Source organism: Hesperophylax consimilis, chromosome 22 (assembly GCF_061612785.1).
Source record: "Hesperophylax consimilis isolate HC1 chromosome 22, BYU_Hcon_1.0, whole genome shotgun sequence".
In the NCBI taxonomy this organism is placed as follows: domain Eukaryota; kingdom Metazoa; phylum Arthropoda; class Insecta; order Trichoptera; family Limnephilidae; genus Hesperophylax; species Hesperophylax consimilis.
The window spans coordinates 24277504-24297225 of record NC_142857.1 but is presented as its reverse complement, the minus strand read 5'-3'; the positions used below and the strand labels follow the sequence as shown (position 1 = coordinate 24297225).

Here is a 19722-nt window from a genome sequence, read left to right as displayed (position 1 = left end):
CAAGGCCCGACACTTCAGATCCGCTCTCCAAAATGCCCTTTCCCAACGAGGAGCCACTACCAGGTATAATCCCCTTGCCCTGTTCAGGTGGCAAAGAACCCTCGGCATGAGGCACGGGGGAGGGAAGATCCAAGCCAGCTGATAGTCCCAGTCCCTGCTCCAAGCATTGTGGTAGTCTGCCTTGTCGTCCTGAAAATCAAGAGAAACATACCTTTGAACCACATGCGCTGTCCTAGAGCCAAATAGGTCTATCTCGGGTCGTCCCCATTTTCTGAATGCTACCTCCGTGAAAGAGGGTAGCAAGTGCCATTCGGGTACAGCACGATGACAAGATAGACAGTCCGCTACTTCATTGAAACGACCGGGTAAGTATTGTGCTGTCATGGAAACACAGTGTTTATCCAAAACATCTAGCACTAGTCGAGTACAGCTCAGGAGTTGAGTTGACCTGGTACCACCCTCCTTGCGGAGATAAGATACGACAGACCTGTTATCCGACTGGATCAGAAGACTCGAGCCAGATAGCTCAAGCGCGTGAGGAGACAAGGCAGCCAACACGGCGAGCATCTCCTTTACATTGGAGTGAAGATTCAGCTGGTCATCAGCCCACACACCGCTGAGAAGCTTTTCGTCCAGCTGGGCACCCCAACCCTGATCAGAGGCATCGGTTGTCAAGTAATGCTCAAACAGCGGCAGATGTATAGGTGACGTCAGGGTGAGCGATCGAACCCACCATCTCAATTCCCGAGCGGTAGCTGCCGGAATTGGTGATGACTCCCAAGGGTGGTAGTGTCTGAGTCCTAAGCACCCTTTCTGTATGTGCCGGCTGTTGAGCCTGCCTCTTGGAACTGCAAAACTAGCAAAGTTTAAAGAGCCCAAGAGGCTGCGCCCCTTATCTAGTGACCACCTACCCGTCTGAATAAAACCCTTTAACAAATAAGATAGGGCTGAAACCTTGTTCTGAGGGAGAGACTTTTCATTAGTTAGAGGCTGATGCCAAGAAATTGAACTTGTTGTGATGTATTGACTTATCAAATTGTATATGCCATCCCAAGCCTTGCAAAAACTCCACCATTTCAATAGACTGGTGTTTTAAAGTAGGCAGGCATTGGTTTACTAATAAAAAATCATCCAGATACACTAGAATTCTCATCCCTCTCTTCCGCAGTTCCTGCGCTACCCAGTTAGTGAAGGTTGCGAATGCCTTAGGTGCGGTGGCCAAGCCAAAGGGGAGGGATGTCATCTGCAAGAGTTCATTCCTATAGATAAGTCTAAGGAAACATCTATGCTGCTCACTCACAGGTACATGAAAGTAAGCATGTGTGAGGTCCACTTTAACCATCCAGTCATTCGGTTGTAGAAAAGTAGGAACTCGATAAACGTTTACCAGACGAAATTTACTGACAGTCAGAAAATTGTTTAAATACTTTAAGTTAAAGACCGGCCTCTTTGAGCCATCTGATTTGGGGACCAGAAACATGTTAGAAATAAATGAGGGAGTGGCAGGTGCCGACTCTAAAACCTTAAGGGCTTTGAGTTTTTCTATTTGTTCTGTCATTGCCACAGAAGTCTTAGTGGCGAAAGGGGAGTTAAATAAATCAATATTATTATTTAGTGGAGGTTTTGATGAAAATGGAATTCGGTAGCCATCTAACATCTTAAGGATGATAGTAGGGGCACCAAGGTTCCTCCACCTACCTGCGAATGAGCGCAACTGACCCCCTTGAAAAGAGGGCCCGCTGTTAAAACCTCTTACGGTCTGGCTTCCCTGCTCTTTCCTTGGGCCGGAACCTACCTCGGGGAGGGAAAGCTTTAGCGGCCCTACGGGCTGGTTCTGGACCTCGACTCTCAGGGTGCTCCCTTCTCGCGATGGTTCTCCCCTGCTGTACTCTAGGACGAAAGGGCTGCGAGTTCTGCACAGTCACAGGTTTAACGGGAGGAGCTGGTCGCGACGTGCTAGACTGAGGAGCGAGGCACTTCTTCACTCCCCCCAACTTATCCAGCTGGGCCGACAGGAGGTTCGGGTCAAAGAGATATTCCGATGTGGGCGGAATCTTCCGTAAGGCATCTCGGACGTATCCGTCGCTGATGCCTCGCAATGCCCCCTCTCGTCGATACTCAATGTGGCTAGCCCGTTTTCCGCAGACCATCTGCATGATGTCTTTGGACACCTTCTGGGACTCAGACCCCGCCGCGAAGAGAGACTGCACCTTCTCGAAAAGAGTGGAAGTGCTCAGCTTCGTGCCCGGTTCCGCACTCCAGTTGACCAGCTCCTGCAAGGAGGCCTTCAGGAGATCAGCCTGCAGGGAAAGAGCATTGGTCAGGGAGCCGCAGAAGGAGTCCGTTGACGTACTGGCCGATTCCTCCTGACCTAGGCGCTTCAATTCAGGGTTTAATGCCAACATTGAGAAGAGAGGGGTTGCGGCATACGACTTCTGGATCTCGAGGTAGCGGACATTGTTCCAGTTGGCCGTCCCCAGATGCTGAAGGAGCTCCACTTTTCTCACCCTCCCTGGGTCGGCCGATGGTATCTTCGGCTGCTTTAGGTCAGTTGTCCACTCCCCGAGATCCAAGTCGCGAGACGGCTTATTCGGATGGATGAGTCCCATTCCCAAATCTCCTGCCAATTCCTCCCGAAGCGACGCAGGGGTTTCCAGGGAGATGCTGTCCTCGTCATCCAAGGCGCCACGGACGGGAGCCTCCGAACGCTTCTCTAGCAGCAGACGCAACATTTCCTGCATCTGGGACATCTGCTGTGTTAACAGGTCAATTCGAGGGTCGGCGGGAGCTAATTCACAAACCCTCTGCCTCTTGGCCTTGTCTTCCGCGCAGACCCTTGAACGCTTGCCCCGCGTGTCCGTGTGGATCACCTTCATGACTTCCGCCCTCGAAAATTCGGCTTCCCCGCTCTCGGAACGTTCGGAATCCGACATAATCAAGAAAACACAAAGAAACCACAAAAAACACTAAACAAAAACACACGAAACTCTAATAAATCGCAATTTTACGGAGTTCGAACAGTCACACTGTTAATAACCTCGAAAAAAATGTAAATTTTGCGCAAATACTGAAAAACAGGTTATTTTAAAAGCCCAGCTACACTACTCGCGAAGTTGATCGAAGTTGACCTAATACGATAGTGTGGGCACGAACTTCGCTTCGCTTCGGGCATCTTCGCTTCGCTTGGCCCGACTTCCGATTGCTGTCGGTAAATGCGCCCGAGTCAAAGGACTCGAAGTTCGAACACGAAGTGTCTGCCCACACTACTCGGTTCACATCAGTTCGCTTCGAGACGTCGTGTTTGGTGGTTGTGCGTGCGCAGAGTCATAGTGACTATACGTAATAAAATATGGCTTCTACACTGTGGTCACAGGACCTAATTTTTTTGTTCCTAGAAACAATCCGAGGCGGTTATTTGGGACCCAATTGAAAGGGACCATAAAGATAACTAACTAACCATCACGCCGTTTCCCCGCAGGGGTAGGCAGAGAGGACGGACCGCCAAACTACTCGGTCTTGGCACACACTCCTTGCCTCATTCACATTCATACATCGTCTCATACATACTCTTCTATTATTCTGACTCTTGACATGGCCCGACTCGAGTATCTGATTCACTTGATCGTGCCATGTCTTCCTCGGGCGTCCCCGACTTCTGCTACCATTCACATTTGCATCATATATCCTCCTTTTTTTATTTTTTTTTATAGTGAATACCTCACAAGAGTCCCAACTGCTCCAGTCTGGAGCCAGTGAGACTATGGCATCCCCAATTGGGGGATGTTGTGAGGCTGAAGGTAAGTGGGGAAGGGAAAGAGGAAGGTGGGGAAGTACCTGGCTATTCAGATCTAGTCACTAAACACGGCTAAAGCCATTTGGAGCAACGTTTCAATTCTGAATGGTGGTCTTACACCAGGGCGATACTGGTAGTATCTTCCACTCTGGAACGTGCCGCAAATATACTATATATTATTTTAATTAATTAATTGTGAAATAACACAAATTAATCAAATAAAATTTATTTGCGCACGCCGGGTTCGAACCCGCGACCTTCGGAATGGCAGTCCAATGCGTTACCACTGGACTATGCCGGCCGTCACACTCCTATCTTCGCTCATTCGCTCTACATGCCCAAACCATCTAAGCGTCCCTTTCTTAATCTTACTCATTACGCTTACATCTGCCTTGCACTCTTTGCGGATCTCCACATTCCTCACACGATCAAACATGGTTTTACCACACATACGCCCTTGAGGTGATTTTTCACAAAAACGGCGCTTTACAAATTATCCAATTATTATTATTATTATTATTATACGCCTCAGGGATCTCATTTCAACAGCATTTAATTTACTTTCATCCTTTATATGCCACTTGAACGTCCATGTTGCCTAGTGCACGGACTCCGAGAGACTGAGCTACTCGCGAAGTTGCACGAGTGTGTGGGCACGCACTTCGGACTTCGGCTAACTTCGTCGAGGACTTCGTCGAAGCGCCGAAGCGAGTAGTGTAGCGGCCGCTTAAGGTATTTGATGTTTGTAAACAAACCAAACGTGTTTGACCTTCGCAAAATAAATGCTAATGAAACATGAAATTATAGCATCATTGATGGCGTCCCCACTACTGGCGCCGCCTGAAGGATGCATTAGGAACTAGCAGGTGACATTGGCGGGAGATTTAAACTAAGAATTACACACGAACTTGGTAAGAAACGTCGATTTGGCTGCAAAATGGTAATGTTTATCTCACTTTATAGGTTTTAAATAAAGCCTATGCTACATAATAGTTAATAGCGTTAGCAGTTGTATATTGTATTTAAGTTTGGCTGGCTTCGATTGAGTCCCCTTGCCTGAACTAGTCACTTAGAATTACACCAAGCATGTCAATAAAAGACTTGTTGGGAAGATTGCTTCCGTTGAAGGAGATTGGATTGTCATTTCGACCCCGAATCATACAGAATAGAACGAAAGTTAATATCGATTCAATATCAGTTTTCAATAATATCACATAAAAAGCCTGTTCTCTGATTATACAATAATGGATGCGGTAGGAATGCGCCATATTGCAGTCTACATTGATAAACTAATGAGGTAATAAGTTTTTAAAACTTTTTAGGGCAAACTTAAAATTATTATTGAACATGAATATATAAAAACTCATTCTTTCAAGAAAGGTATACAAATACAAAACTGGATTGAATCACCGATACAATATTGTATTTGTACGTCTTTCTTGAAAGAATTGAGTTTTTACACGTGTACGCGACAATATACTGTCCGTACAATAACTGTAGATACGAAGGTGGCTGGGTACACTTGTCAGCGTTTTCAGTCTTGGTAGATGTTGTAGACGTTTTGTGGTGGAGTTTAAAGCCACGATCTGAGAGGAATTTATTTCCAGATCTGAACTGACGAAAAGAATTTATTACTGGCAAAAACTGAATTTACTACTGAATAAAACACTTGAAAATATTTCTTGAGACTTTGGAGACTTGGAGATGGTTTTTCAGGAGAGAGGATTCCCTCTCAGAGGTAGCTGTTGAACTGACTTTGTATGGAATTCGGTTCTCTATTTATAGAACGTTTTCAAATCGAACCCTCTCGGAGGCGTTCTATCCTCTTTCGTGAGGAGTAAAGTGGTTAGGTATTTTTCCTCTCTGCAATTATCTTGTTGAGAGGAAAGTTATATTTTAATATGATACCTTTGACCAAGTCAGTTCAATCTACCAAAACCATCTCCCGCAGTCCCATTTATTTATTTTATAAATAATTATACAAATTTTCATATTGGGTTTGAAGTTAAATATCTTTGGTTTGAACATTTCCCAAAGGGTAACAAATATAGTTAGATATAATTATTCATGTTATTGTATTAGTATATAATCATTTCTTGATGTTGGTATTTATTTCGTAGTTATATCTTGCATCTTTTTCCCGTAAATCCAGTCTGATGATATCACAATTAATCACATTTGAATCTGTTATCAGTGTTTGATAAGAAAGTCAAGGTGATATGCTGGGCTGTGATTGGTTGGAGACGGCGGCCATCATGGAATTCCATCCGGGGAGTAGTGGAGGGGGTCCTACGTAAATACTGAGTAGCCTTCCTAGCCGTGGTCACTTCGTGGGTTGGTGTGTCCGAGGGAGGTGCTGGATGATTATTTTCAGATGTGTTTCAGGTCCTGCTATTATATTGCTATGTAATTATCTTGATTAATCACATATAATATATCATTTGATTGAGTTATTTTGATGTAAAGATTTCCAAATGTGTCGGCGACACGGTATCGAGCGGTTTCGGGGTTGAAGTGTTTTTGTGATTTTGGCGTAAATATGAATTCTCTTGAAATATTCTGGAGGTCTGGATACGTATGATACACCACGGACAAAACTATTTATTCATATTCCGTATTGCAAAAAGTGTATTTTCCTAAAATAATGAAATTAGCGCCATCTATGAACGAGCAGTTAAAAATAATTTATAAAAATACCCTTAAAATTTTGTAATGCTTTTTCTTTCAGGTCACAGGAATAGATGGTCTTCGCCTAGGACTCTTTAATGGTGACTTTCGAGCTAGAAGAGCACCGTTCCAACGTCCTAAAAGAATTTACGCTCCCGTATTGATCAATATCTCCCCCGTACATCACCATCAAGTGTTGCCAGTGTTCACCCAAACTGCCCCGCTAGCGTCCAACAGAATTGCTTTGAAACCTGACAAAATTATCAAAACTAAATCCATAGATGATGTGAGAGCTTCAAGATCAAATTTCCATAGATTATTTGACAAGACGGAAGCGAATCGAGATTTTATTCCGTTTTCAAAACCACATAACATTTTCCGAACAAAATCAACAGATGACTCAATCAATGCTCCAAGTTCAAAACTCCAAAGATTATTTGAAAAGACAGAAGCGAATTATCACAATAATGATATAATTCCATTTTTAAATTCAAAGACAAATTTACTTAAAAATAAAGCAAATAATTTGATTGACCATAGAAATAATAATATTAAACCGTCGTTAAATTTTAAAATAAATGAAATTTTGAACAGGAATCACTACGTTGACGATAACATTTTTATGCCTTTATCAAAATTGAAAAGAAGTGATATTTTAAATAGAAATAACTACGATGAATATAGAAATATTATACCTTTTTCAGCGAGAAGAAATAATTACTTTAACAAGAATGTTGGCCATAGAAAAAATTATCCTTTGTCGAATTTGGTAAGAACTGAAATTCATGATAGGAATAAATGTTTTAATCCTAGAAATGTTATACCCATTTCAAATTCTAGAAGAAATTACATGAAAAAGAGAAACAATAATTATAGTTTAAATCCAAGCTCATCGCTACAGAATATGTTAGAACATTGGAATGAATTGGCGAGATCTAAAGTAATGACGTTAAAACGACACATTAGAGGATTGAACAGAAAAGAAAAAACTATTGGAATTTTTAATGAACCGAAAGAACTATTTGGAAGTCCTTCAAATCTAAATGAGGTTATAATGCCCAGTGGAGTTCAAAATATGCCACATTTTACAAGAAGACTAACCGGTATAATAAGAAAGTTTATCAACATATTGCGAAACATTTTCCAGTTGCAGAGCCCATAATTAGGACATTCTTATATATATGTATATTTAATTTAAAATGAAACTAAGTACATAATGTAGATTGTTTCATAGAAAAATATACATACATGTTTATACATATATATTTAATTGAATGTAAAAGAAAAGCACTGTTCTATATTACTTAATATGAATATATTTTCAAATATACAAATTTGGCTGTCTGTGCTGTGCGTTAGTCCTGCGTGAAATCTAGTTCAATGAGCTCATATTTGCTTTGAATTTAAGCGTCATTTTCAAAATTGAAACTGATGGTGTGAAGCATAATTCAACTTCTATAGATTGATAACTTCCGGCTTTTTGTATGAAACAAATTGGACCTAAAAAACCATAGATATGCCAATATATAGACAGTAAAATTCTCATTCGGAGCCTACTTATAATACATTGGTGTATATGAAAAACTTTGAAAGTTTATTCCATAGATTGGTGGATATAGTTAGGCAAACATATGATGTCACAATATTTCGGTTCTAATTTTTAATCGAAGTTATTCCCCCCTGATGTGAAGAATTCAGACATTACCTAGTATTTTAGACTTGGAATTCCTTTAGAATCAATAGATTATGAGTTTTTATTGCATTCATTGAAATTGTTGAAGTGAAGTGATAGAAGAAAAATTTTTGATGTTATATTTTTATATAAAATTGTAAATTATCCTGTTCCTACCATTAGAACAAGGTTTTCTAGTATGTATTATTGTAACAATCATACTATGGTTTCAGGCTACAATTCTGTTATAAATAGATTACACACCACTGGTAACTCCTATGCAATGTTAACTGATGTTTTTAATATTCCTAAATCTTAATAAATTTTTACTAATGTATTATTTTATCTTGTTATAATTTTATTTTTTAATATTTATATTCTTGCTTATAATTTTTCCTATCTTTCCATATTGTACTTTCTTTCACATTTTACAAGAAAATTGTAATTAAATTTCTATTCGATATATTTTGAAATGTGTATTTCTTTTATATAAATATCTTAGGACGGGTTGTTTCGGAGAATTTGAACAATTAATCAAGTTTCAACGTTCATTTTCAAGTTCTGTGAAAGATTTTTTCAAGTTCTGTTTTTATTTCACTTTTGTCAAGCTACTAGCCTACAATGATATAAAAAAACAGAACTTGAATAAGTCTTTTACAGAACCCGAAAATGAACGTTGAAATTTGATGAATTGTTCAAATTCTCCGAAACAACCCGTCCTTAGTATTACATATTTATAATTTGGAAAGTTTTAGAACCTCTGAAATGGAAAATTTGGATTGTACTACATAAGTACCTACCCGAATATTTATTTTAGTGCTTATGGTCATAGAAGTAAAATAAAAAATAATTTTCAAAGAAAAGCATTTTATTTTCACTTGAAACATCTTAAATCACAATTAAAATATGTTTATAAATGACTTAGTCAAGATGTTTAAATATTAATAAAACCTGTTGAGAGCTGAATTGTATGAAACATGAAATAAAAAAAGGTAAAACGTAACATCATCTCTAGATATCATACATAACCTAAAAACTGTGTAATTATATCATTTATAAGTTATTTTAAAGCCGGTAGTTGTAAAAGATGTTTAGTGGTAATAAGAAATGGCATAGGGCTGTGCATAAAAGAAATATGAAAACGGATTTAGTTTTTTTAAAATTATTATTAAAGAAAATTATAATTATGTATTACATATAACTGCAAATAGTATAAAGAGAAATTAATATTAACTTCACTCTAATATAATATTTACAAGAAGAAAACTACCATAAGACGATTTATAATTCGGTTTACCGATGAATCGTTATCCAATCACTAATGTATTTTAGATCTAGTGATTTGGATATTTAATCTTTCTGACAACCAATCATTTGATTATCCATTTCTTTGGATATCATTCAGTTAATCAATTTTTTCGGATATTCAATAATTTGGATTATTAATCGATATAGAATCAATTAGATAGCCAATCAACTGCTGAACAAATCATTTGAAAATTCAACTCTTTGGTTAACCAATCATTTGAAAATTCAACTGTTTGGTTAACCAATCATTTGAAACATCAACTGTTTGGTTAACCAATCATTTGAAAAATCAACTGTTTGGTAAACCAATCATTTAGATAGCCAATAAATTGGTAAATGTATTCAACTGGTTTGGTTAACCCTTATTTAATTTTATTTAGAATTAAAAATGACTTCATCAGAAAAAATTACTTTACCATGTTCTACTTTGAAGAGTGTTGAAACCACTGAAAAGTAACAGTCCCAAAAAATATGGCTTGAAGGGTTTTACCAAATCACAGTCAATATCAATTGGTTTACAAACCATTTGGATATAAGACCATTTGGTTGACAAATCATTAGAACAAACAATCAATTGGTTAACCAAACGTTTTAATATCAAATCATTCGAGTGTACATTCATTCTATTACCCAATCATTTGAATACCCATTAATTCTAAATTTTACATTCCGCTGTAATAAAATACATAGTTATTAGTAAAATATTCCTTGGACCTACGAGATATATAGATGGTGTTATTATTTGTACTTTAGATTCATTGAATCATTGGATTGCATTCATAATACATAATTAAATTAAAATTCAGAGCAGACATACCGAGAACTGGGGGAATACTCTGTATCTTTCGGGTTAACAAACCAGTAAGTTCGTGGTTTAACCTTTCCTTACCAGTGCTGTCAACTGAGTGAACATCGTCTCGAATTAATAAAATATCTCTGTAAATATACTAAACAGAGTTAAAATATTTACCGAGTGTATAGCATCGGAGGACGAGGAATTTTTTAACACCGTAAGGGAAGGGTTAATACGGGTTTGTGACGTATCTGAACCGACGGCAGGAAAGTTTCGAAAGATACAGAATAGGCCCCCTGTTCATTTTGACACCAATCACGTTTATTTCACAGCACTCGAAACTATCTAAGATAATACTTTGAATTACTCGGTTGCAAATCGGTATATTCCTTTTGCATACACATTTCCTGCTCATTACACCACGTCGTGACATGCAAATGATTAATATATTAAAATACTAGGATTACAAGAAAATATCTGAACATCTAAAAATGGGTGCCATATTATGTAGTACTTTTTTATAATATTAATAGAATCTCACTAATCCGGCACTTCGGAGGTCTGGCACCTCTAGTATCACACGTCACAAATCAAAAATATATTGCCAATATTTTTTATAATTTAAATATGGGCGCTGCCATTGTTGAGATGTTCATTACTAAGTCTGATAGTCCTTACAAAAATAGGTTTCCAGCCAAATAAATGAATTAGGTAGGTACATTACTTAATTAAAATGATAAGAGAAAATATTTTAACCTTTACAATGCTGTCCTTCCTTTCAACAATATCTCCCATCATGTGGCACGTTTTGACACAATGTATGTGCTTTAAAGAAACTTTGTGGGTCACAAATCGTTACAAAAAAAACTTCAGCCTCTCTGGTGCAATAAGTGTAAGGATGTATTACCCGTTCTACGGATTTAATATATTTCCTGTTGATAAAATATTCTTCCTCACAAAATAACTTGAAGATGGGAATGACTCGGTTCAATTTTTTAAAAATGAAATAAAAAACTAATGTTTATAATCAAGGTTTTCATGCGTAGCACAAAGGATAACAAATTATTAGCTTGAAACACCCATACAAATTGAAAAATCTTCCGAGAATAAATAAAATCTAATAAGCAATAATTGTTGAATTAAAAATACTAGTACATATTGAATTATTTGGCGGATTAAGCTGACGTAGCGCAATGGTAGAGTAGCTGACCGGCAATCAGATGGGCTGCGGGTTCAATTTCCGTCGGCGGCATTTATTTTTTCTATCTGTATTTCAGGCTAATAATTATTGCTTATAAAAACATGGTTGGAACCACAGACATATGAATATATAGACTAGAAATTAAAGGTGAGGGGTAAAATCAACTGTTGAAGAACGAAGGGGGTAAAGCTGACTGTGATTCGTCAATAAATCAATCTGACAGTATATAGGCATCTCGCATTATAATATCACCATTTAGTTCTTAAAAGTAAAATCTGCTTTTGAATGAATAGACATTTTTACATGGGAGCGCAAATTACTCGCCACGTTATGAACAAATTTGCGAACTCCAAATTCGGCAAAAAAAAATTTCTTCTATTTTCAGAGTCGAATATTTTGTTTACGTATTTAGTTAAGACACTTTTATAAGTGTTCATAATTTACTTCCCAGTAACAACGATGCGCACACTTGAGAATCGCTACATTCGACCAATGTTGGCTCGATGTGATAGTATATGTTTCTACAACTGATTCATATTATACGACGTGAATAAGCTTAAAATGATGCTTACATATGGAATGTAATGCGGCAATTGGGTTTATTCTCTTTTTCACATCTATTTTTACAAGTTTTCATATCACAAGCCACTATTTTGCCGTGTTATTTCATAAAATGCCTCGACCATAGCTCGACGCTAGTTCGAACAAGAATGATGACGTCACATTCTCAAGATTCACGGGAAGCCATACGCGAGCCCAGCCGGCTCCAATGGAACCGGTATGGGGAGTGGGGAATAATACGCTTTTAATCACTTAGGGCAGGTCTACTAATATTCATATGTCTATGGTTGGAACCCTTAAAAAGATTGATATAAAATTATCGGACAGCAATGTATTTCCCGCCATTCAAGTAGGACCAGCATTAAAAAAAAATAAAACTATAGTTGTTCCACATTTAGATTATTGGTCTACTATGTTATATTTGGCCAATGAAGGAAATTTGAACAAACTAGATGTTATACAGAATAGAGCTATGAAATGTATACCAGGAAATGGCAAATACACAAGCATTAATCAAATGAGAGAGCAGATAAATTGGATTCCAATAAAAAAGAGACTTATTTAATGTGATAATTATTGTGCAAAAAGTCGTGAACAACCAAAAATATTTTAAGGATGAAATTGTTTTTAATAGAGATAGATGTTCATAATTACGAAACCAGAAATGTAAATAGAATTAGATTGCCACATATGAAGAAATCAAAATCACAGAACTGCCTAATGTACAAAGGACTAAAGATCTATGATGAAATGACTGAAAGTCTGAAGAATGAATGTATTTAAAAAGAAATGTTATGTTTATTGTAAAAATATTTAAAGTTACAAAATGAAATATTATCTTGCTTATATGAGTTTATATTCATTTTGTATAAACTAACTCATTAAATAATAAAAAAAATTAAAGGTAAAACCCTCCCCACAGGAGATGTGTTGAGAAATTTCCCAAGGGTTTGGAAAACAAAAACTTCTTAGGCAGAAAACAATTTTTCAAATTCAGTTTTCAAGGGACTGGAAAAAACAAATTTCTTAAACATGAAAACTCTTTAAGTGAGTTTCACTCACAAATGTAGGCAATTTTTGCAAATGTTTTTATTTAAGAAATAATGTATGACAAAAGAGGACAAATGGTAATGAATAATTTATTAATTTTTGACTGCGGCTGACGCACACGTTGTGTGATGTGGAAGTCAAGCCTTGTGTGTCTTTCACATATGTGTAATCCAACGGCACTTAATGTTAATTAATTCTTCATCCAGGAATTTGAAAAATAACTGATAAAACATGATGATAAATTAAAAACATCAAAATCAAACCACGTGGGGTCGATTTCTGACCCCAGCTGTTGTTGAGCGGTGTTTGAGTTAAAGAACAATAATTTATTCATGCGATGTAAAAATTTCTACACAGGAAAGGTCTGTTCACAGTGTTTTTCTACAATTTCAACTGTGCAGATAAATTGTATACCATTAATTATTAAAACATAATTTTTAACATTAGGTACATACCAAAATGTGATATAAAGTAACAAATAGTTTCATGTTTCCATGTCACTAGGGGTGGCCGCTATATACAAAGCAAAAGAGCATGAAAGGATGTGGCATTCCATCCTCTCTTCTTACCCCTGAATAAAAACAAAGAGTACAAAATTATGTTTTTAACAATACAGCTTACATTCTAGGAGGAAAAATTTTACGCTTCCTTCGCCCATTCGCTGCGAACTGCGTAATGTTCGACCCGGCAGTTTAATGTGAAGTAAATATACATCGGATAGAGTGTCTTGCACGCCCTTTATGGACGCGGTAAGAGGAAGAACTATTCATGTGAAAGCAAAATATTCTCACCAAATACTAGCAGTTATTATAATGTAAATACAGGAAAAAACCACACAGAATATCTACAATAAGCCGTGTCAGGTAGCTGGATGGTCATCAAAATGGTGACCAGATCTGAATAGTCGGGTAATTCTCAACTTCCTCCTTTGCGTTCCACTCCTTTCAATTGAGGATGCTATAGTCCAACTGGCTACGGCCGTCGAAACTTAGGCTCTCCAAGGGTTACAGGATCGCCGATGAAGTCTGTTTATTATGCCATGTTGCGTGTCTGTATGTACTGCCATTGGACAGTATGGTCGGCACGCGTGGTGTCTAGAAGTTCCGGTGCAGACTGGAGAAGCCGAGCCCCACGCCGCGCATGGTGTGTGTGGTGGCGCGCGCCACATCATACTGCGCCTGCATGGCCTCAAACATTTCCTCCTGCTTCTTGGAGATGTCTCCCGAGGGTTCAGGCGGAGGTGCCTGATGTTGTGCAACGTCTGCGGAGAAACAAATACTCTCTTTTAAATATAACACATAGTAACAAACTAACTAAGCCCTCTGTCCCACAGTCCAGTAAGGTACCGACATAAGCAGAGTGCTATACGGTTTGCAGTGCACTTTTTTGAGCAGAGTCTTATGATTTATGTCAATTCCTTAGAATTACCGACCCATGGGATGACGGGCTAATAATCACACAATTCCTTCACAGATGATGAAATCACAGAACTCTGTCTTGGCCCACACAATTTGCTTCATTTCTGCTATTACCAGATTCATATATTTGATTGTATCATGTGTTCCTGGGGTACACCCAACTTTTTCTTTCTTCCACTTTCACACTATAATGATCCTCTACTGCGAAAAACCAATAACTCCAAATTATATTAAACTGAGATTATTAATCAAATTGTCGAAAGTTTGGAAAAACTTTAGAAATATATTAATTTTTTACACTACAGTTTGAACAGAATCTAAATAAAAAAGATCAAAATATGTAATGTACATAGTGACAATAATAATAAGTAATTCACCAAAAATGGACTTATTGAGTCTGGCAGTAGATGAATAATATATTCACCTGACATTCCCATTACTGTCCATCTGCTCTATGAGTCCTTTTCCTTATCTTGTTCATTACATCAGTCTTTATTCTTTTTTTCAAATTTGTTATCCACTCGAGCGATAGCTATCCAAATTTGTTATCCACTCGAGCGATAGCTATCCAAATTTGTTATCCACTTGAGCGATAGCTACTCAAATTTGTTATCCACTCGAGCGATAGCTACCCAAATTTGTTATCCACTCGAGCGATAGCTACCCAAATTTGCTATCCACTCGAGCGATAGCTACCCAAATTTGTTATCCACTCGAGCGATAGCTATCCAAATTTGTTATCCACTCGAGCGATAGCTATCCAAATTTGTTATCCACTCGAGCGATAGCTACCCAAATTTGTTATCCACTCGAGCGATAGCTACCCAAATTTGTTATCCACTCGAGCGATAGCTACCCAAATTTGTTATCCACTCGAGCGATAGCTATCCAAATTTGTTATCCACTCGAGCGATAGCTACCCAAATTTGTTATCCACTCGAGCGATAGCTACCCAAATTTGTTATCCACTCGAGCGATAGCTACCCAAATTTGTTATCCACTCGAGCGATAGCTACCCAAATTTGGGTATGTGATTTTATGAATTAAAATGATTTATAAATTTAACATTTTTTTTATTTTTTTAAAAATCTAAAACTGTGAGAAAAATGGTGAAATCTAGGCAAATTCATTGGTTTTAAACCGCAGTAAGCAGTTCATACAATTACATATTAATATTTGGAGGTAGGTTATTTATTAATTTAATTGAATGGTCGAAACGAAAACTGGAAATCTTGCTCAAGTGGTTGGTTATAAGGTCATACATGGTTTTACCACAAATGCACCTCAGAGATCTCAATTCTACAGTATTCAGTACTCTAGTCCTTCTTCTGTCAGTTCCACCATGCCTCACTGCCATAATTTATAAGAGCGTTTTAACGAGGTTTACACAAACAACAGTTAACTGATTTAAAATAATACTCACTGGGATCCTTAACACCCATCAGTCTGAGGAACTTGGAGGCCACCTTGCCGTCATTGTCCTGCGCAAACTTTGCCCCTTGCCACTTGCTGACCGGGTCTGACTTGCCAGGGGCGCCCTCCGCAGGCCCCATCACTTCTGTCTCCTTGGCCTTGTGGCCCCACAGCAGCTTTCTCTTTTGAATCTGTGGAAAATAACACATTGAATTAATTTATGCATTCAAATTTTGATCTTCATATCTATTATAATATCTTTATATATAAAAAAAGACTAAGGTTGGGTTGTTTCAAACGCTTCTAACATTTGAGAACCCTTCACCACATTACAGTGAAATTCAATTAAGTTTAGTGTTTCAAACGCTTGTCGTGTTCAATGACCCTTCATCGCATTACAGTGAAACTCGTTTAAGAAATTTTATGTTTCTAACTCTTGTCACGTTTGATGACCCTTCACCACATTACAGTGTAACTCGCTTCAGAAGTTTTGTGTTTCAAACTCTTGTCACGTTTGATGACCCTTCACCACATTACAGTGTAACTCGCTTCAGAAGTTTTGTGTTTCAAACTCTTGTCACGTTTGATGACCCTTCACCACATTACAGTGTAACTCGCTTCAGAAGTTTTGTGTTTCAAACTCTTGTCACGTTTGATGACCCTTCAGCACATTACAGTGTAACTCGCTTCAGAAGTTTTGTGTTTCAAACTCTTGTCACGTTTGATGACCCTTCAGCACATTACAGTGAAACTCGCTTAAGAAGTTTTGTGTTTCAAACTCTTGTCACGTTTGATGACCCTTCACCACATTACAGTGTAACTCGCTTCAGAAGTTTTGTGTTTCAAACTCTTGTCACGTTTGATGACCCTTCACCACATTACAGTGAAACTCGCTTAAGAAGTTTTGTGTTTCAAACTCTTGTCACGTTTGATGACCCTTTACCACATTACAGTGAAACTCGCTTAAGAAGTTTTGTGTTTCAAACTCTTGTCACGTTTGATGACCCTTCACCACATTCAGTGTAACTCGCTTCAGAAGTTTTGTGTTTCAAACTCTTGTCACGTTTGATGACCCTTCACCACATTACAGTGAAACTCGCTTAAGAAGTTTTGTGTTTCAAACTCTTGTCACGTTTGATGACCCTTCACCACATTACAGTGAAACTCGCTTAAAAAGTTTTCTTTTTCGATACCTTGAAATTCCAAACCAAAATGAAAAATAAAACAAATTTTTCCACATAAGAAGTTTTAGCTAAAACTGCTATCGCCTTAGAAGTTTTAAAAGTTTGACGGTGAATCCATCACAAACGAAAACTACGCGACATTAACTCTATGGTACAGACGACTTATAGCAGGACATAGAAGGTGGAAATGGACTTTAACTCTATAATACAGGTCTATAGCTACAAAACTTAGTTATGAGCCAAAAGTAATAGGTTATAAGTCTAAGTCACAGGAATAAATTAAATGCATAAATTAAGTTGTTAAGCGCCCTTGTTTTCTCACGAAAACGGTGCTATACAAATAATCCAATCATTATTATTTGACTAACATGATGTAGAAGGCTTGAAGGGACATTATAGTACGTCTGTACTATAATGTCTGTCTGTACTTGTTGGTCGTCTGACCAACAAGATGACATAAAAGGTGGGGGGAGGAAATTTTCTCTACAATACAGAAGATTACATCAGTAAATAGAAGGGACATTAAATCTATAGTACAGGTGACTTACAACACTACATACCTGCTCGGCATATTTGAGGGGATTCATGGCGGCGGGGTTGTAGTACTTGGGCAGCTCGATGCCGGTGGCATTCTTCACCTTCTCCACCTGCTCGTCCAGCGATCGCTGCATCAGCATCTGGGCCGTGGCCATGGAACCATCAGGGGTCTTTATCTGCAGCCCTGAGAATATACTAAAATGTATGAATATACCACTTAATGTTGGTTATACGTACCAGTACCGATAAATAATCGGATTGTACAGTTTAACCCTTCGGTGCCGGAGGGGGGTTACACAAATACCCCAAACGAAAGTTTTGTGAGACATCTAAGATGTTCGTTTACGTCACATTCCTTATAATTTAGGTAAATCTAGAAAAACTATTCAGTAATAGATCTGCATCTAAACATTTTTTTTCCTGCTACTACTAATAAGATATTAAATAATATAAGTACAATTCTGGCGAAATTATTCTGCTTTCCATCTACGCAGAAAAAATCCTCGCCGCAATCAAGCAGCGAGTACGGATGTAAAAAAGTGATAAAATAATATGTATTTGAGTTATGCTCGACTTTGTAATATCTCCTTTAGCTTTTTGCATTACTTAATGATTGGCTGCTGGGCGAAGGTGGGTGGGTTAAAGTATTTAAAAAAACAGTAAATTCTATCTGAGTGTTACTGGAAAGGGCAAAAGGAATATTAAGAGACACAATCGCTCGGCGATATATGGGGGACCCTAATGACCCCGCTTCGGGTGATAAGGGATTTTTGACATAAGGTATGTAGAGGTTAACGCACGGGGGTCCAACCTTTAGTTTTCTGGCTGAGTGGAAAGCTGAACTGTTTTATGATAAGGCTAGATTGTTCTGTGTAGCATTCATCAATACCTCATTCATCAATACTATCAATACCTGATTTGAAATAAGTGGTTGCACTTCTTCGGTGGCCGAGTTGACATCGCATTTGGGTCCCACCCAGGCGTAGTGTGTTCAATTCCTCGGCTGGCTAAGTCCTCCATCACAAAACAAGCGACATTTTCAGCTTACTGTGGTGGTAGTAGGAGATTTTCAAATAATGTCAGGTTATTCGTAACCCGTGAATGTTTGTCTTTCTTTTTTAAAATTAGATTAGTAAAATTAGTTCTCAAGGTGTTTAAAGACGGTTGCTCAAATTTAATGTTCAATGTTCAACCACTCGATATAGAATCGTCGCTTGAAATGGTTTTAGCCGTGTTTGATGACCAGATCTGAATAGCCAGGTACATTCCAAACCTTTCCTTGTCTACTTTTGTTCCCCACTTCCTTCATCCTCACAACTCATACCCAATTGGGAATGCCTCAATCCCACTGGCTCCGGACAGTCGGGAGCAGTTGGGACTCTTGTGCGGTATTCACAACTGTCCGGAGCAGTGAAAACCAGATACAGAATAGTAGAAGCACTAAGTGAAGAATCCCAGCAGACCAAAAAAAGAAATATTGGATTTTGTGAACTTACCCATTTTCTCCATGGCCTGAAGCTTCTTTGACACCTTGTAGCTAGGTTTGTATTCCCCGGAGGTGGGAGATTTCTCTCGGCTGTAGGATCGCTTGGCAACCTTCTTTTCTTGTGAATTTGATCTGCAACAAACAAACGTACATAATAAATATATATACAATAGAGTTTTGATAATAAGGAACTCCAGTCCTTTTTTTACCTTTCTAACTTAACCCCTCCGACTTTTCGCGAACTTGAAGCTAAGATGTCTTTACCGAAATGTCAATTTCACGAAAACGTTGTGTTATTACCGCCTCACAATCAAAGCTCTATAAATGAAACATTACTGAACGGAGCCGAATAGTAAAAACTGTTTTAGAAAGGTTACAAAATAGGCTTTCAAATTGTTGTATCATAAATAAATATTAACATTTGTAAATATTTAAATTTAGAATGGAAACATGAAAAAATTGTAAAAATGACTCACCTGTAATGTTTTATGTAAAAACGATACTAAAATCACGGATAATGTAAAAAAAAAAACACTTATTTCATCGTACAAATGTACAATAAACAATTCTGTCACTTCACTTTTTGACCATTTCATACAAAATATATTTTTAAAAAAATAATTAAACTTGCGAGGCGGG

At 37.8% G+C, this 19722-nt stretch overlaps 2 protein-coding genes across 4 annotated transcripts in view; one reads left to right on the top strand and one right to left on the bottom strand.

The window, feature by feature from the left end:
* Positions 1-19722, top strand: part of Ogg1 (8-oxoguanine DNA glycosylase) — a 427234-nt gene that overhangs the window by 379561 nt on the left and 27951 nt on the right. The window lies entirely within an intron of this gene.
* LOC149413298 (uncharacterized) overlaps positions 9111-19722 on the bottom strand; it is a 32461-nt gene continuing 21849 nt past the window's right edge. For 2 of the 3 annotated variants that reach the window (XM_089645215.1, XM_089645213.1), the window contains exons 8-11: positions 19094-19215; positions 17609-17781; positions 15887-16067; positions 9111-14306 (exon numbers count right to left, since the gene is read on the bottom strand). In XM_089645215.1, the coding sequence (XP_089501341.1) occupies positions 14140-14306; positions 15887-16067; positions 17609-17781; positions 19094-19215 (643 nt within the window). In that variant the 3' untranslated portion in view covers positions 9111-14139. The remainder of the gene's footprint in view (positions 14307-15886; positions 16068-17608; positions 17782-19093; positions 19216-19722) is intronic. The other variant, XM_089645214.1, reaches the window with a different exon arrangement.